The following is a 12,611-nucleotide window of genomic DNA, read 5'->3' on the forward strand; positions in this document are numbered from 1 at the left end:
ACACTGTGTGACACCCAGTGGCCCCGCAGTGACAGTGACACCATGTGACACCGACACCATGTGACACCCCGGGGAGCAACAGTGATGCTGTGCGATACCGCAGGGCTGTGTTTGTGACACGAGTGGGACTGTGCAGCCACGGTGACACTGCGTGACACCCGGGGGCCGTGCAGTGACAGCGACACCATGCCACACCCTAGGGACGGTGCAGGAATGGTGACACCGGTGACAGCAGAGGCCATGCAGTGACACCGGTGACACCATACTCAGGCCCCCAGCTGGTCCCCCGCGGGGTCCCTCCCGTGTGGGTATTGGGCCCCCCCCCAGCCCACGCTTGGGGACAGTGCTCACTGGGGGACATCACCCTGTCCCTACAGCCCCGTGGTGGGACCCACTAGCTCCGTGACACCTGCACCCCCCCCCGCCCGGTGGGTGGCCCGTGATGGGTGCTGGGGAGGGGGTGCTCCTGGGGGGTGCTCTGAAGAAGGGGTGCTCCAGGGAAGGGGGGGCAGCAGGGGGGGGGCAGCGGCGGGGGAGCAGAAAAGGGGGGTATCGGAGGGGACAGCGGGGGGGGGGACAGTGGCAGGGGTGAGCGGGAGGGGACAGCGGGGGACAGCGGGAAGGGGACAGCGTGGATGGGGACAGCGGGAAGGGGGCAGCGGGGAAGGGGACAGCGGGAAGGGGACAGCGGGAAGGGGGCAGCGGGAAGGGGACAGCGGGGAGGGGGACAGCGGGGGACAGCGGGGAAGGGGACAGCGGGAAGGGGGCAGCGGGAGGGGGGCAGCGGGAAGGGACAGCGGGAAGGGGGCAGCGGGAAGGGGGCAGCGTGGATGGGGGCAGCGTGGATGGGGGCAGCGTGGATGGGGGCAGAGGGGAAGGGGACAGCGGGAAGGGGGCAGCGGGAAGGGGGCAGCGTGGATGGGGGCAGCGTGGATGGGGACAGCGGGGAAGGGGACAGCGGGAAGGGGCAGCGGGAAGGGGACAGCGGGAAGGGGACAGCGGGAAGGGGGCAGCGGGAAGGGGGCAGCGGGAAGGGGACAGCGGGAAGGGGGCAGCGGGAAGGGGCAGCGGGAAGGGGACAGCGGGAAGGGGACAGCGGGAAGGGGACAGCGGGAGGGGGCAGCGGGAGGGGGCAGCGGGAAGGGGGGCAGCGGGAAGGGGGCAGCGGGAAGGGGACAGCGGGAAGGGGGCAGCGGGAAGGGGGCAGCGGGAAGGGGGCAGCGGGAAGGGACAGCGGGAAGGGGGCAGCGGGAAGGGGGCAGCGGGGGACAGCGGGGAAGGGGACAGCGGGAAGGGGACAGCGGGAAGGGGCAGCGGGGAAGGGGACAGCGGGAAGGGGGCAGCGGGAAGGGGGCAGCGGGAAGGGGCAGAGGGAAGGGGACAGCGGGAAGGGGACAGCGGGAAGGGGGCAGCGGGGAAGGGGACAGCGGGAAGGGGGCAGCGGGAAGGGGGCAGCGGGAAGGGGGCAGCGGGAAGGGGGCAGCGGGAAGGGGGCAGCGTGGATGGGGACAGCGGGAAGGGGGCAGCGGGAAGGGACAGCGGGAGGGGGCAGCGGGGAAGGGGGCAGAGGGAAGGGGCAGCGGGAAGGGGCAGCGGGAAGGGGACAGCGGGAGGGGGCAGCGGGGAAGGGGACAGCGGGAAGGGGGCAGCGGGAAGGGGGCAGCGGGAAGGGGGCAGCGGGAGGGGGGCAGCGGGAAGGGGGCAGCGGGAAGGGGGCAGCGGGAAGGGACAGCGGCGGGGGACGCAGCGGGGCGGCCCCGCCTGTCACACGCCCCCAGCCGCCGCAGCGCCATCGATCGGCCGGCAGCTCGCAGCTGTTACGTGTTCGGCTGCTGCGCGGAGCGGGGCCGGGCCCGGCCTGAACCACCCCCGGGGAGGGGGGCCGGTGCCCGGGGCCGGTGGGCAGCATCCCTGTGCTTGCGCCCCCGGAGGCAGCGCCTGTGCGATGAGCGCGGGGGGTCTCAGCCCGGCCGTGCCCCCCCGCCGGCTGCGCCGCCCCTCAGCCCCCCCCCGGGGAGCGCAGCCCCCTGCCACCGGCCGGGGACAACGGCGGGGGCGGGCGCTGGCTCGTCCCCGAGGGTCTGGGGGCGATGCTGGGGACCACGCGGCACCCACGGGGGGGTGTTCGGTGGCCGAGCACCCCCAGGCCCAGGAGCCCTCCCCAGCAGGTGCCAACACGTGGTCCACGCAGGTCGCGAAGGTGTGCCCCCCCGGCCCCGGCGGTCCCGCACCCCCAGGCCATGCCCCCCCGGCCCCGGCAGCCCCCACGGCTGGCTAACCACGTTAGTGCCCGCGCACGTCAGCGTGGCAGGAGCAAAGCACCAAATGCGATTACCGGGCTCGTCTCGCTGCCTCCTGCCCCCCGGCCTCTCCGCAGCCCCATTTATCGCCGAGGCGGGGAGCCAGGAGGGGGGCAGCAATCAGAGCTTATCTCGGGCTGAGACCGTCCTTCTCCCGCTCTGATTTATGGCTGGCTGCAAGGGACTCCCGACATCACCACTGCAATTAAGGGAGCATTAAAAAAAAAAAAAAAAAAAAAGGCAGGAGAGAGAACTGGCACAGAGGTATCGATTGCGTACAGCTCCCCCCAGCACTGCCTGAGAAGTTGGGGTACCCCAGCTTGGGGATGCTCTGCTGTAGCTGCACAGGGGCCACCGGGTCTCCTCAGAGGAGCTGGAGGGGGTGGGAAGGGTGCCCGGTGCCAAAATGGGGGCACACTGGCTGGACAGGGCTGTGACACTCTGGGAAAGGTCCCTGTGCCCAAAGGCTGGCATCGGGGAAAGCAGAGATGCCACCCCACTCTGCAGCATCCCTGCCTGCTGGGCCAGTGAGAAGGCAGGAGGGTGGGAAGGCAGGTGGGAGCTCAAACATCCCACGGGACCCCAGGGACCACCGACCGCAGGCAGGAGCCAGCGACACCCACCTTTCTCAAAAAACTGGGACAGTGGGGTGGCAGGGGGGCAGGGCTGCCCTGGGGGGAAAGCACTAACAACAAAAAAACCCAGCAAGTCCCAGGATCACATCCTGGGAAGCCAGACCCACACCGTGAGGTGACTGGAGCTAACGCAAAGCCATGCCCTCCCCCAGGAAGCTCATGGCAGAGGCAGATGCTCCAAAAAGCTCCCTGGGTTCAGCAATGTGTACCAGGGAAAAAGCACGAGCGTGCTCGTCAGCTCTGCTTGCGTGCGGTGAACTTTACAGAGCGCAGCCGTGCCCCGGCATAGGAACAACCTGGGAGCAGGCCAGGAAAGAGCAGCGCTCACAGCCCACAGGTTGCAGAGCCGCGGGGAGCCGGCTGCTGCTCAGCGCTTTATTAAAGTGAACGTGAAGAGCCAGCACCCGCTTTGCCCAGATTTCATACCCTCCCACAAGGAAACTGCTGCTGAAAGAAAACTCAAATGGCAGTAAATGAGTTTCAGTGAGGCCGGTCCCAGGTCTCAGCCTGCTCCAGGGGCATATCAGACCCTCGGATCCGAAACCAAGGGTGACCCACAAGTGATGATCACAGAAATAAAGAGGGCAGGGGGGAGGGCAAGCAGCCAGCTGAACACCTAACCCGTGTGAAATGAGGTGCTGTCTGTCCCCCACCAGGCAGGTTTAACACATTTCCATTAAATCAATGTGAAAGAAGGGGAAAACCCACGTCTACATTGAGATTAGCCAGGGCTGTGAGCTAGGAGGGGATCAACCTGGGGACACCTGTCAGCAGAAACATGACCCCAGAGCCCAGCTACTCCCCCAGTGAAGAGATTGTCCTGGAAGACATTAAAGTGCCTAAATCCACGGAGGTCCCACCGTACACACACACGTGGGGACAACAAGGGCCTCACCCCCTCCACAGGCTGAAGCCACCCAAAGGGAGTGGTGATCATCAGGCACAGCTGATGGGTAAGAACCTGAGCAGGAAGAAAGGAGATGGGAAGACAGTGCCGGAAAAAATCCCCCCTGTGTTCACCTTGGGAAGTCTGCAAGGAGCCGCCTCACCCCAATGTCTGCATTCAGCTGGCAAAGCTTATTAAAAGAGGTGGCCTTTCACTGCCCTTTTCAAACCTGGAAATTCAGGCCTCTTCTATGACAAAAAGAAAAGGTGAATTAAGAGATGAAATGCCCGAGGAGGAGGTACACCAGCCCTCCGAGCCCAGCTACAACCGTGCCCGCCGCCAGCCATGCCCAGAGGAAATCCAGGGAATCCTCCAAGTGAGCATGCAGCCTCAGGACCTGCCGGCACGTGCTCTCCTGGTCCCCAGAGTTATCAATGATGTGACTAGCTAATTTGCGCTTCACGTCCAGTGGCAGCTGGGAGGCGATGCGAGCTTCTGCCTCCGCCTGGGACAGCCCATTCCTCTTCATCAGCCGAGATAGCTGCGTCGGCGGGTCGCTGCCAGGATGGGAGGATGATGCTGAGATGGGGGTGCAGGAGGGAAGAGGGGGTTTGCCTGCCTTTCTCTGCATGAGAGGGAATAGCTGGGGTAAAGTCCGGGGGGGAGAGATGTGCTCTGCTTCATTTCAGACCCAGTGCAGGCATCCTGCACTCAGAGCAGCGGCACCAGCCCCGCAGCGTTGCCCAGGCTGACCCTGCTGCATGTTTTTGGCATTCCCACAGCTCATAATACCAGGGCAGCCCCCCAAACCTGCCCCAGCCAGTGGAGTGCAGGTTGTGAAAGGCCCAAAGACAGCAGTTTTCCCTGTACAATGTACAGGGAAACCTCAGCAAGAAGCCCCTCGACCCCAGGATAAAGGAAGGTGTCACTTCTCAAGCCTACAGAAAAGAGGGAGCGTTATCAATAGGCTCCACACCAGGGCTGCAGCTAAATCCTCACCAAAGCGGGAAGGATGTCATGGTCCCCCCCAGCCTTTAAGAAAGGTGGCAGTGTCCCAGTCCTGACGGTTTGTGTGGCACTTACCAATAAACCAAGACCGTGTATTTCATAAACTTGGTCAACCTTTTGGTCTCAAAGAGCAGTGGGATGTCGAGGATCACGTAGCGGTAGCCTGCAGAAATGACAAAAAAAAAAAGGTAACAGCGTTACTCAGATTCCCAAATCCCTCACGCTGCACATACACCAGAGCTGCTCCAGCAAAGCAAGCAGGAGAGCTCCACAGCTCCGTGATTACAGCTGGGAGGAGAGCAGAGCCTGATCGCCTTCCTCCCTCTTGGAGAGGAAATGGTTTCATTCCAAGTTTCCAGAGAAAAAAACCCAACAAACCAACCCCTAATCTGGATGATCTCAGACCAAAGGTGAAGCTGCAGAAATATAATGAGGACCCGAAACAAGAAGCTCAAATGAAAGCGCCTGTGCCTGGCTGGCGAGAGCAGCAGTCACGCCATCATTGCTGGCCTCTCCAGGGGAGCAGTGCCCACAGCAGAATTTGCTTTCCTCTTTCACTGGTCCAGGACTTCGGCAGGCTGCAGTCGTTTGAGCCGATGTTTCCCAGCTCAGTTTTCTTCCCTTTATGAAAAGCTTTGGCTAAACAATTCCATTTTTCCAAGGAGAGCAAGGAAATTCTTGCAGACCTCTCACAGCTGTGACAATGAAATATGGGGGGTGCCCCCAGGGCCTGAAACCTCACCAAAACTAGCCCAGTTTGGTTTAAAACCAGTCACCACATGGAGCGGCCAGCAGATGAGAGCTTGTAACCACCAGTCGCTGTCCTCCCGGACCCTGCCACCCACCCCAGGTTCTCCACATGCCTCTGCCCTTTGCAAGCACCAATTCCCTGGGCAGGTGGCAGCTTGGGGACATGGGGAGATGCCCAGCTGAGCCTGGGGGAGCAGGCGAGGGTCGGGGAAAGCTGTAAGTCAGCACCTCACTCCCCTGCGTGCCCCCCAGCTGCAGAGGCACTTCCAGTTTCCCTGGTGTCCCATCTTTACATCCCAAACCCCCTAACCAAGCTCTGCGTGGCAATAAAAGCCTTGACGAAGACATCATCATCCAACAAGCCACCATTTTACCAGCATCTCTGCCCAGAGAGACTACTTGCTGCCCTACAGTTTGATCGATAAGAGCTTTCCTTACACAGCAATCCTTAGAGACAACATCCAGCTATCCCAAATCATTAAAACCTGACTAATGAGGACAAAGCAGCCTGCTGAAGATACACAGCACTCTCGCCGAGGGCAGGACAGCATCCGCCTCCCGAACCAGCAGCCCTGGGTTCAAGACTCCATCTCTGGCTCCAGGCTTTCCTGCTTGTTGCTTCCTTTGCGCTTTCTCCTCCTCCTCACCCCGCAGCAGAGCACAGCCCCTGCAGTTTCCTAGCACAGGCCTATTCAGCTGTCACAGGGCTCAGCTTTGATAAGTTCCGCAAAACCAGACTGACTCTATTAAGACATCCTTCTGTCTACACGGAGACCGCCAAAACAGCTGGTGATCTTATCTGGCATTTGATTAGACCAAGTTTGACAGCTGTATTTGTTGCATTTATCAGGGGGGAAAGCGGGACTTTGGAAACCACAGCTGTCAGCCCATTTCTCACCTTATCGAGACTAAAAGGGCTCCACAGCTTTCATTGAAGCCTGAGGAGGCTGGGGGCAGGGAAGAATATTTGGCCGTTTCAGAAGGTATGACATTATCCAGCAAGTAATCTCAGAAGAGGCCTCACAATGCTTTTCTCAGGCCCTACAGATGTACTCTAAACCATAGAAGAAGGTGGTGAAGGGCAGCAGTGAAAGGCAGGAATGAATCCTCCAAACGCCGACACAAAAGGCCAGCGATGGCAGAGCACAAAGGCCATCACTCAGTGTCGGTTCCCTTTCTCCTTCCCTGTCCCTCTCCCCACGTTAAAACCAAAGACAGAGCAAGCAGGGACAGCTCCTGCCTGAGCAGGAGTCCCAGTGTGCTGGGACACAGCCTCTTACCTAGCACAAAGTATTTCAAGATCTGCTTCAGCATCTCTTTCTGGATCTCCGGATGGGTGATAGAGTTCAGCAGCTGCCGTTTCTCCGGGCAGGAGAAGATAATGTTTCCTAGAGCCTCACGGTTTATCTCTCCATTCTCCAAGAGGATCTCAGGGCCAAAGTAATGCACTATCTGCTGATAGGCCTTGAAGTGGGGCTGCACCACTGATAACATAAAACAGCTGGAGGTTAGAGCCAGTTCTACAGCACAGTCAGTGTTTGCATCAGCAATCGGCCTCAAATGAGTTTTGTTCATTAAATAACCGAGCTTATTCTCCTCAGCGGGCAGCACATCTGCCTGCCAGCACACGCTGAACTGAGACTGGCATGGCTCAGCGCTGCAGCCCAGCAGACACCTGACATCAGTCCTGCAGGAAAGCATCTGCAAAAGAGCCTCTCAGCCCAAGGTCCCTTTGAGGGCTGGCACTCAAGAGATCGAAGCATCCTGCAAACATTAATTCAGCGCCACAACCCTCCCTCGTGCGTGCTGCTGCTTGGGGTTAGAAGTCAGCAGGGCGGGCGGGAGGATTCGCTCATGGCTACCAGCCAAGGAACAGGGTTGAGCCAATCCCCACCACCTGCAGGGCACGGGGTCGAGCAGGGAGATCCTAAAGGGACCCGGACCGGCATCAGGTTTATTTTAGCTGGAAACTTCAGCACTAGGTGAATACAGCCTGGCTGCTACAAGTTGGCTCTGGCTGCTACTACAGTGTTTCGTGGTTGTTGGGTTTTTCAGTTTGTTTTTTTACTGTCTTTCACCTCTGTCACCGAATTCAGGAGAATGAACACAGAAACCTTCTGAGAGCTCAAGTCCCAGTTTGCAGGGACTCTGACATTACATGAGCGTATAATTTTAAAGCCACCAAAAAAAATCACCAACAAAAAGGATGCAGTAATAAAACCATAATTAAGATCAAGCTGAGGCTAACCACAGAGAATCACAGACTGTAAATAATTTTCTCTCCAAAATCCAGGAACATTGCCACAGGTTGTAACCTCAGGCCAACTTAATAAAAGTCTTTAAGACCAATTTCTTCCTCCCGTTGAATTTCACATTGAGGCAGTTTCAGGATGGGTGAAATCCATATAGTAAATAAACACACATAAAAAAGGAATTGGAGAAAAATGAAGTGATTGGTAGAAAACCGACGCTGAGAATCTGTAGTGTTTTCCTATCGTCTCTGAGGGCTTTTAGCACCTCCAGCAAATTTTCTGCACCTTGAGGGGAATTACAGTGCAATAAAATGTTAAGAGCATCACAGCTTTGAGTGGCTGCACAGTAAGTTCTTCACCACATAGAAAAGCGCAGGCACTTCAAAATGACGCTTCCTGCACCACTGCTCAGCTGCAGACCTGAAACCTTCTGCATACAAAATCAGCTGCCCTTCCCGGAGTGAGTACTGCTCTCCTTGTTAGCCCAGTGGCACAGAGGGATTAACATCTTGCCCCACATCACACAGGTACTCAGGGAGAGCGGGGTCTGCTCCAGTCCTGCTGAGGCAACAGATCTGGATTTGTGGGTCTTTTTGGTTGCCAGGACAGCACACTTTGACAGCAGCAAGAGGCAAGCACACTGTGCAGAAGCACAGGCTGAATTCCCTCCAATCTGGGATATTCGGAGCCTCTTCTTTCTGAGCGTGTTAAGGCACAAGTAAATTTGTGGGCCGATCTCTCACTATAACCAAGCAAGCAACATCCAGCACAGAAGGAAATTTTCTTTCAAGCATGTTAGTGATCCCAACTAATGTAACCAAATTACAGGATGGGTGTCCTGGGACTTAGGAGGGACATCAGATTAGCCAAGAGAACCCACTTTACACAGAATGGCATTTATTTTGCCCAGAGTTGGCTTTCAAAGCTGGGAAGCATTACACTCCAGGAGAAGCAAACTCAGGCCAAGATGTTTATTTTAGGACATGATCTTATTTTTTTTCTTTATTAGAAATACATCCTAGTTCAAATCCCACCCCTCCACCCATTCCCAGACAGCTGCTCCATGCAGCACCAGCGACTGGGGAATGGGAGGGGAGCGCTTCTCTAACGCACCCAGAGCACCCTCTGCTGCCTGCGCTTCACCGCATCAACCCCAGTTGTCAGGGGAGCCTCAGAGAGAAAGATCAACTATGCAACACTCACCCTCTCTGGCAATAACATCAGCATCAATCACAGCACAGCCTAGTTCCCGGAGTACGGCCACCACCGTGCTCTTCCCAGATGCGATTCCACCCGAGAGTCCGACCAGGAACATTGTGCTCTGAAATGGAAAGAAAAGAGCTTCAAACATGCCAGGACAGGGACATTTTGTTCACGCTGTGCACATCAAATATTTATCCCAAACAGGCAACTTCATTCAAAGCTCATTTTCATATGTTCTCAGGGCATCATTGAGACATTAGCACAATTTTGGCACCCCTCTGAGCTGAGTACCCCTGTTTTACAGGCTGAGGAACAGCATTGAGTTAAATGAGGCTCCCCTGGACACTGCTAACTCTGGCCATGCAACTGGAACCAGCCCTAAGCTCCTCCAGCTGGTTTACCTGCAGCTCCACACAACTTGTTCCCCTTCAGCATCTCCACCCATCAAGCCACAGTCTCACCTACAGCACCCTAAATCAGAGGAAATTTCTGGCACAGCTGTTGAGGGGGACCCAGGGTGAATGACAAAGGGGAAGAATTCAGACAACACTACAGCCTGGACCAAGAAACATGAGGACTGAGAGGGAGAGGCCTGCTTAATCTCTACAACCGGGCTATAAAAGGAGATAAGCTACCTGTGATATAACTGGGATGCAAAGCACACAAGACAGCAAGTAAAATGCATCCCCACGCTATCTGGAAGCCAGCAGAGTCATCAGCAACCCAAGAGACACAAGAAACCAGCAAACTTGTGTCTGTTAGCTTGCAAACGAGGCACTAAAAGCGGAGTCTGGGCTTGCCGATGGCCTTGAGGCTGGGAGGGTACCAGTAACCCTCTTGCCAACACGGAGCAGACAACTTCTCTCAGAGTTTTCCACACTGAGATTTCTTCCCCACTCAATCAAACCCTACAACCTCTAAATGCCGCTCAAGCTCTTTTAAAACCAAAAGGCTCAGCGACAGAGGCAGCTCTGGACAGGAGCAGGGAGTCCCGTGAGCAGGGTGGTATCTGCACCCCCAAAAAGGCAACAGCAAGCTGGGAACAGGCCGCAGCATCACCTTTCCAGCCCCCCCGGACCAACACTAGCCCAAGCCAAGTCAAGCCCTGCAGATCCCCAAGGTCAGAGGTCCTGACTTTGCTGTCACCTTTTTCAGGGTGACACCACCCGCACTGATGAGGAGCCTGAACCTCCCCAAGCCGCAGCTTGCGGCTGTTGCCCCATTCCTCTGAGAAGAAATTGGCTCCATCACCTTTGGCCAGGAGCCACAGGCTGCTGGTAGACATCCCTCAGCATCCCCTGGCCCATAGTAAGGGAGACCCAGCTGCCGTCACCTCTCCCTGTGAGCCACATACCCCAAAACCCAACAATCTCGGTAACAACTGCTCTGCCTAACCTGGTTCTGGTGTCACACCTCCCTCCAGACACCATGGCTACCAACCCTCAAAAGACTCTGTGCAAACAGGAACCAGACACCTGCTGCCCACACTGTCCCCCATGAACAGGGACCACACTGCTTTGTACCAAAGGGCAGCAGCTTGGAACACAGGCCTGCGGGACAGCTGAAGATGGATGAAGACTCAGCACTGCTTCCTTTTTGCTAGGAGAAAAGACACTGTTGTCATAACTCAATCCTACAAACAGAACTAGACCCATGGTCTGGGCAGGAGGAGGGGGAGGATAAGTCCTGTGGCAGCTGGAAGCAATTCAGCAGAGGGAAGAACCAAGAGTTAAGAGCACAAGCCAGCAGCATCTGCCAGCAGCCTTGCAAAGCAACTTTGCTTCATGGCTGCTGAGAGCCAACGCCAGCCTGCAGCAGCACCACCACATGCTTTTTTCCCTTCCTAGACACCAGGCAAACAGATGGGATTAACTTAAGCAATAACAAGGGGGAATTCAAGGGGAATCAGACAGGGCACTTACAAAAAACATCAGTGCTTTTTGAGAGGCTGATGTAAATCCTAAGCTCTGTTGCCAAGCGAGTACCTCGTCCCCTCGTGACAGAGGGGCTGTTTATTTATTGCTACAGGTTAAACATCCTCTGGAACAGCCTGCAAAAATTAATGCTGCAGAAGGAGAATCAGGCCTTTGGTGTGCTGCCTTGTAGGGGTGGCAGCTCCACTGCCATGGTTTTTAAAAATACACATAAAACCCTCTCCTGCCCATGTAAACACAGGGTTTTTAACTGCAGCAACCCTGACACTCTGGCCTCCAGCCTCAGCCAGGACGTGCTTCCAAAAAACCCTGCTATTTCTGTCCCTCCACTACATACCTCTGCAGGCAGGCGGCTGGTGCGATAATTACCGCAGGGGTAAAAGAGCACTTGGAAGGGTTAGTCTAGAAACCACAGCCAAACAGGGTTTGAAAACACTTGCACTGTCAAAGGGCCTGTACACTTACATGGTACTGGGTATAAATATTTAACGAGCTTGGGTTTGAACTGTACACAAGGGTAGAGAGGCCAGCCTGTTCCTGCAGATGTTATGGGCAGGAGCCAGAACCAATTCTCCCCAATACACACCATCTTTTGGGTGTATTTGGCCTGCGTCTACTAAATCAAACATGGGGCGAGCTGAAAGGGGAGCCACAGAAGCTAACCAGCCTGGAAAACTCAGCAAGTTATTCCTACTGTGAGGAATGGTGCCCTGGGAGATGCAACCCAGAGCCCTGAGGAAGCGGCTTTTTAAGTCTGAGGTGCCCAGATTTCCCTCATGTCCCGACTCCTCCTGTTCTCCAAGCACAGCGCAAGTTGCCTGCCTCAAGCCACCCATCCGTTGTGCCGTGGGGCAGAGAGCTGCGCTGAAGCGCGACCTCCAGCACCCCCCTACCCCCAGCCCTCCTCCTGCTGCCCCCTTCAGCCCCGGCTGGGGCTCTGGCGCATCGGCAGGCCTGGCGCTCGGCTTGAGGCGGCTGCAGTTAAAAAGAAAAAAAAAAAATATCATAAAATACATCGTTATCTTTGTGCGGGAAAAGCTGCCACCACAACTACCACCGTGAGCAACCGCCCGGGCCTTTTGGTTGGTACCGAACAGATCTCCCTGTGCTGCGCCAGGCTGGGCCCTGGCAGCAGAACGGCGCCTCCCCGGGCGACCCGGGCTGCCGCCGCCGCCGCCTCCCCAGGCCGAGGCGCTGGCGCGGCTCCTGCCCGGGGCCTGTGGCGCGGCATGGGGCGCCAGGCCGGACCGGGGAACGGGGCGCCGCCCGCATCGGGCCGGGGAACGGAGCGGGACGCCCGCGGGGCACGAGGGCCGCGGCAGGTCCCGTCAAGGCGCGCTCACCCTCTGTCCGGCTTCACGCGCGGCGCAGCGTCACGCGCGCCTACTGGCTGGCGGAAAGCAGCGTCCCTCTGGCAGCCAATCGGCGCCGCCCTCATTAGGCTCGGCCCGCCCACTCCGGGCAGGAAGCGGGTGGGGGTGCAGACACCGCGGCCTCGGCAGGGGACAGGTCGCGGCTCTCCGCTATAGCGGGCGGCTCCGCGCGGCTGCCCCGCTGCGAGTGAGCCCTCCGGCCCCGGAGCTCCGCCCCGGGCCGCCCGGAGCTGTAGTCCCGGCTCCGGCGCAGCCCGGCTCCCGCATGCC

General features: G+C 57.7%; 1 protein-coding gene across 4 annotated transcripts; it reads right to left on the reverse strand.

Annotated features, from left to right (window-relative positions):
* Nucleotides 1-3,269: 3,269 nt before the first annotated feature.
* On the reverse strand, nt 3,270-12,448 carry DCAKD (dephospho-CoA kinase domain containing). Of its 4 annotated transcripts, none has more exons than XM_056362196.1 (5): nt 12,312-12,448; nt 9,035-9,152; nt 6,860-7,063; nt 4,905-4,992; nt 3,270-4,378 (listed from the first exon to the last, which is right to left on the reverse strand). In XM_056362196.1, exons 2-5 carry the CDS (start codon nt 9,144-9,146, stop codon nt 4,093-4,095), a joined length of 690 nt encoding a protein of 229 aa, XP_056218171.1. In that variant the 5' UTR covers nt 9,147-9,152; nt 12,312-12,448; the 3' UTR covers nt 3,270-4,092. The 4 variants fall into 4 exon arrangements, with proteins under 4 accessions (XP_056218171.1, XP_056218170.1, XP_056218172.1 ...); XM_056362195.1 differs by lacking the exon at nt 12,312-12,448 and adding an exon at nt 12,059-12,305; XM_056362197.1 differs by lacking the exon at nt 12,312-12,448 and adding an exon at nt 10,475-10,589.
* Between the last annotated feature and the right edge of the window lie 163 nt (nt 12,449-12,611).

The sequence above is a fragment of the Falco biarmicus genome, chromosome 17 (genome assembly GCF_023638135.1).
Source record: "Falco biarmicus isolate bFalBia1 chromosome 17, bFalBia1.pri, whole genome shotgun sequence".
Taxonomy (NCBI): Eukaryota; Metazoa; Chordata; class Aves; order Falconiformes; family Falconidae; genus Falco; species Falco biarmicus.